The 6,000-nt window shown below is 38.5% G+C and overlaps 1 protein-coding gene across 2 annotated transcripts in view; it reads left to right on the forward strand.

The window, feature by feature from the left end:
- LOC137658435 (uncharacterized) overlaps nt 1–4,959 on the forward strand; it is a 92,980-nt gene extending 88,021 nt beyond the window's left edge. For both annotated transcript variants that reach the window (XM_068393149.1, XM_068393150.1), the window contains exon 3: nt 4,390–4,959. In XM_068393149.1, coding sequence (XP_068249250.1) covers nt 4,390–4,815 — 426 coding nt within the window. In that variant the 3' untranslated portion in view covers nt 4,816–4,959. The remainder of the gene's footprint in view (nt 1–4,389) is intronic.
- Nucleotides 4,960–6,000: the final 1,041 nt, after the last annotated feature.

Genomic DNA, 6,000 nt, shown 5'->3' on the forward strand with positions numbered 1-6,000 from the left:
TTACACATGGAATACAGGGATCTCCCGTAAGCTCAAATCCAAACCCCAAAAGTTTTATGAAATCCATTGAAGAGAGATTTCCATGATCCAGATGTTTACCGACCCGTCAGCAGGCCGACGGTATGCCATATGCCCCCGGACAAGTCGGACCTAAAGGGAAGGAAGGGGCAGAGACGAACGTTCCATGGGCCTAATTGAAATTCCTCGATTTCGGAGGGACGAGCAAAAGAACGGCGCAGGTAAAGCAGCGGGTAATGGTCAGATCAAATGCCTCCAGTATTAGTTGTGGGCCCGAGGGCCCTCTGCGCCTCGTTGCAACCGTCGTATCATTTAATGAGGCTTGATAGCAAATCATACGAAAATATTACAAAGTGGACGACAGTTGTCTTCATAATTACAGGCACTAAACGGGAACCCCTTTCACTTTCTCTCGTAACGAGGTAAATATGTTTAGCAATTACATAAACCTCTCATTTCTAAGTGATTCATTTATACGGGAGGCTTGCTTTGCCAAAGTACCACTATGTAGTTTTTCTAATGGAAACGCAGACAACAAACTGAAAAAAATTGATAAAAAAAAATATTGGTAAAAAAATCTATTATAATTTTGATAAAGTGCAAGTGCTTCCACTCGCTCTTTGAGTAACAGTAAATGAAATCAGGGAGACTCAGGGCGGGGTTAGACGGTCGAAAGAAAATCAGAAGAAAACGCCTACCGCAATCTTTCCACTTCAGGTACATCCAATTTTTTTTTTTTCCTTTCCCTTTCCCGATACTTTTACACCTCGTTACTTTTCCCTTGATCTCATCTGTCCCCAGGTATCAGCCAAGTACAAAAAGGGAAAAGGGATGCAATTTACTATAGATGACTTTGCTCCCAAAATGACAGGTAGTAATAATAATTAAATTCAAGCTTGGCTGCTGAAAAAAAAAATGTAATAGAAAAAAGAAAAACTTTAAGGTAGAAAAATATTTACCAACATATTCTGTTTAGGATGATCCGAAATATAAACAATTATGGTTCATGGGAATCGTGATTAGATCGGTGATATTCAATACAAATATTTTTAGATATCAAACAGTATGTGTAATGTTTGCACGTGCACGAGAGAGAGAGAGAGAGAGAGAGAGAGAGAGAGAGAGAGAGAGAGAGAGAGAGAGAGAGAGAGAGAGAGAGAGAAATTATATTATAAAATGCAAAAATTTCATGTAATATAACACTGCATCATGTTGGTAAAACTAACAATAAATCGAAGGTTTCCCGGAACGAACACTCAGTTACTGAATCAGGTTATTATTCTCAAGGAATTAGACTACCAAATCCCAACTCCTGACGCCGTCCCCCTTATGCTACCCCCCCCCCCCCCCCAGAAAGCCTGGCTATTGAATAAAAAGGAAAGATTGGGCAGGACAAAGTCAAAGTCGGACACTGAGGAAACGGATTACAAGTAAAAGGTAGAGAGCAATACAATCCAGAAGGGGACCCTGGATAAACTTTTTTTTTCTTTTTTTTTTTTACTGGCTTTTGTAGGCATTGTAACATATACTGTTGGCGGTAACCGCACACGAAATAAAAAAAAAAAAACTTGACAAAACGGTAATTTAACATAATAAAACATTAAAAACGTAAACAAATTAAAATTATAAATCTTTGTACTGAATCATTGTTTTCTTATCATCATGGGAAAACATTATTTCATTTGAATAATGAGATTTCATAGACAGTTACAAGTGATATCAGCATTCTAAAATTAATGGGAAAAACTGTGTCCTGATATCCGTACAAAAATAAATGGTAATCTATTATCAAAAATGTAAAATAAGTATAATGTCCAAGAAGAAATTGTCAGTATTTCTATAACAGATGCATGACTTCCTTTAAAGTACATATATGCTTGATGAATTCCCCTTGGTATAATGGCTGAAATACCCCCCCCCCCCCCCCGTCATATACGAAGTTGTAATGAAAAGAGTTGAATGACAGATACAAACACAGACGGACGAACAGGTTGATGACCTCCCTTGGTCATCATTTATGTATGGAGGTCTAACCTTTTTTTTACTGAGTTTGACTAAAATTAAACCCGTTGGAGACGTCGAGAAGACAAGGTAAGCATGACAGACAAACTGAGGTACAGACAACCGGACAGGGAAACCGGCGATATGCATGTAAGCATAATAGTTAGCTTTTTAACCTAAGCTGACGGAAATCCTTAATGACAAGGTAACGCGAAAGGAACATTGACGCCACATACACAAACAAACGGAGAACTCAACCACCTAGGGGCTAGACGCACCGTCAAAAAGCCCCTGTCCGGAGAGACGCTCCGGGCAATCTAAAGAAGAAGAAGAAAGAAACGGGGAACTGTAGTTCCTAGACTTATTCGGTAAGGGAAAAAGATGAACATCATAACACAAATAGTTTTTAAAAATCTCCAAAAGGATTCGATATAACGATAATGGAAGTACGCAAAAACACAAATTAAAGGGAAAAACATAACGGCGTGCGGTCAGAGACACAACCACATAAAACATAGAAGTCTATTTCCTCCTCTACTCAGCATCGTTTTTATATTTTTTTTCTTATTAAATGATAATTCTCTTTTACTGGTTAAACAGTATGCCTAGCAGTCTAGGACCACATCACAGTAAGCTTAAATCTATGATCCTATTACACGTTTTTGTAGTGCATTCCACACACTTTTTCAAAAACAAAATACGACAATATTTGCTAAAATCATAAAACCAATTATATTTCTATTTCGAATCTTCCTACTAATTGTCATTAAATTTTGTTAATTATACACAAGCCAAAACTTCAAAACTAAATCCACATCAAATTAGTAGTGCAGAATCTCAGGCCTACGCAAGTGAAAATAATTCAACATTCTTTACCCCTTTCACTGCCATTGGAAACTTAGTCAAAATTTGAAGAAGGCAAACATCTTTTAAAAATCACCTAAACCATAACAATTTGATACTCATTGGAAAGGTCTTGATGAGAGTTTTCCAATATACATCAGTTGAGGAGAGTTTTTCCAATATACATCAGTAAGTTAGGAACTGTGTGCTCTTGGAAGATTTTGCTGTATAAGAAGTTTTGTTGAATTTTTTTTTTGTTGAATTCGCCACTGGCAGAATTCAACTCCGCACTTTAGCAGCACAAATCCTCCTCCATTAGGAAATATTCTACCAGCCAGCCATAGCTACACTTCACAGTTCATTGCCATCACTATACCATGCATTCATTGTCAAAAAAGAACATCTTCTATACATATGGATAGTCATCCATTTAACATTTATCAGAATTAAAATTGTATATCCAATCTACAAAAGTGTTTTGCAAATCGCATAAAGATATTTCAAAACTTTCATATGCAGACAAATATCTAATTTTCACTTACTTTTTACACAATAGTGGAGTCTTATCACCTACAATAATTTCATAAGGATTCCATTTCGCTTAACAACCTTCAAAGTTCTAATTTGACTTACACTAGCATTATCCTATAATTGCTAACAATATTGTATAATCTGACCTTTTATTTCTTAGTCAGTGTATATAAAATATCTTAAAAATCAATTTCTAAAGGGGGATATTTTCATTTATATCATTCCAAGACTTCAGGGTTATTGCTGAAACTGAATCATGAGACACTATTTTATATAGAAAAATTGGAGACGTAAAAAAAAAAAAAAAAAAAAAAAAAAAAAAAAAAAAAAAAAAAAAAAAAAAAGCAGCAGCAACAACAACATTGGGCTACCGGTTATGTATTCCTGACAAGATATTTTTTTCCTAATAAAAAATCCTTCCCGCTAACTGAGAAGTAAAAAAATTATACATTTTTTTCGGAACATCTAGAATAATCATAGTAACGTACAAGCACTGAGAGTCCTTGCTTAATACACGACTAAAAGAGAGAGAGGTAAGAAAAGAGAGTAAAATTAAAATGAAATCAGGAATGAAGTTTCTAACATTTTAAAACCGATACGGGAAGGCAGTTTATGGAAATAAGAATTTCCCGAATAAATAGAGTGCAAGAATCAAAGTAACGCAGAACGAATATATTTTACAAAAAATGTTTCTTGCGACATGTCCCATACACAATAAATAAGTAAATCAAATTAAGATCATAAAAAGAAAAAAATATACAATACATATTTCATCATAAGCATGTCATCCAACATAACTTATTTACATACACATTTTGTAATAACTACGATCCTCAACAAGCTACCTGAAAAAAAAAAAAAAAAAAAAAAAATCACCTCATAACAAGCACGTCTTCGTACATCTATCATACAAACAAAAACAAAAAGAAGAGGGGAAAGTCATAATTAAGTTCCTCAAAGTATTATCATTACTAATCATTTATTTTTCCCCTCCAGATGAACGACTGCAAGGAAGAAGAGAGCCCCTGCAACAACGTGCAGAACCACCGTCAGCAGCTCCTGAACCACCAGCAGGATATCGACCGGGACCTCGAAGCTGGCTCTTGTGCGGGGGACGAAGACGATGAGGAGACTCGAGAGGAAGGAGTCGAAGGAGAAGAGGGCGAGGAAGGGGAGGAAGGCGAAGAGGCACCCCCACCCCGGAGGAAGCAAGTGATCCCTCCCTTGTACAACGTGGAACCGGGATGCACCGCCTTGGGCTGCTACTGGGCCATTGGCACCTTCATCGTCCTGGTGATCGGAATCATCGCCTTGTTGATGTACTCGTCTCCTGCGAACGCCACGGCGCCCAACGTCAACGTGACCAAGCTGTTCAGATTGCCGCCCCCTGGCTCCCCTTCGCCCGACTCTCTAACTGAGTAGTGAATGGCTGCGCCTTCCTGAAGAAGTTGATTCCACGAATCGCTTTTTTGGTCCTGAAGGCAGAGGCGACATCGCTACGCCATCCCGAAGAAGCTTCGATTTCACGAATCACTTTTTTGGTCCTGAAGGCGGAGGCGACATCTCTGCGACATCGCAACGCCATCCCGAAGAAGCTTCGATTTCACGAATCACTTTTTTGGTCCTGAAGGTAGAGGCGACATCGCTACGCCATCCCGAAGAAGCTTCGATTCCACGAATCGCTTATTTGGTCCTGAAGGCAGAGGCGACATCGCAACGCCATCCCGAAGAAGCTTCGATTTCACGAATCACTTTTTTTGGTCCTGAAGGCAGAGGCGACATCGCTACGCCATCCCGAAGAAGCTTCGATTTCACGAATCACTTTCTGGTCTTGAAGGCAGAGGCGACATCGCAACGCCATCCCGAAGAAGCTTCGATTCCACGAATCGCTTATTTGGTCCTGAAGGCAGAGGCGACATCGCAACGCCATCCCGAAGAAGCTTCGATTTCACGAATCACTTTCTGGTCCTGAAGGCAGAGGCGACATCGCAACGCCATCCCGAAGAAGCTTCGATTTCACGAATCACTTTCTGGTCCTGAAGGCAGAGGCGACATCGCAACGCCATCCCGAAGAAGCTTCGATTTCACGAATCACTTTCTGGTCCTGAAGGCAGAGGCGACAAACACATTTTAGATGACCCCTGGTTAGTTTTCTACTTCCGTTGAGGTTCTCGATGGAAGGTATATGGGATATACGTCACCATTTATATAGATATAAAATGGAGAATACAGACATTAAAATGGCGTCCCATTGCCTCATAATGAGACAGAAAATCTAATTAATAATCCTGTGTAAATAAGTCCAGTTATAAGCATAAATTTTCCCTAGAATTTCTACTAGTAACCAAGCTTTAGTGCAATAGCGTTTCTTTTGCGTTAATAGCCTTACCACTAAGAATATGTATATTCTCTATTTTTCTAATTCCATCCATTTAATGAGGTCTAAATAGTAAAACAACTGATAAATCATAATTTAAATCAAAATAGTTTACGAGCGCAACGCATTAACTCTTATCTGTAAGGTACATCTGTGATTTTTTTAGGCAGACTATAGGTTGCATTCTCAGGTTTAGCACATATATTTAGAAAAAAGGAAAAGTAAATTAG

This window comes from Palaemon carinicauda, chromosome 19 (assembly GCF_036898095.1).
Source record: "Palaemon carinicauda isolate YSFRI2023 chromosome 19, ASM3689809v2, whole genome shotgun sequence".
In the NCBI taxonomy this organism is placed as follows: Eukaryota; Metazoa; Arthropoda; class Malacostraca; order Decapoda; family Palaemonidae; genus Palaemon; species Palaemon carinicauda.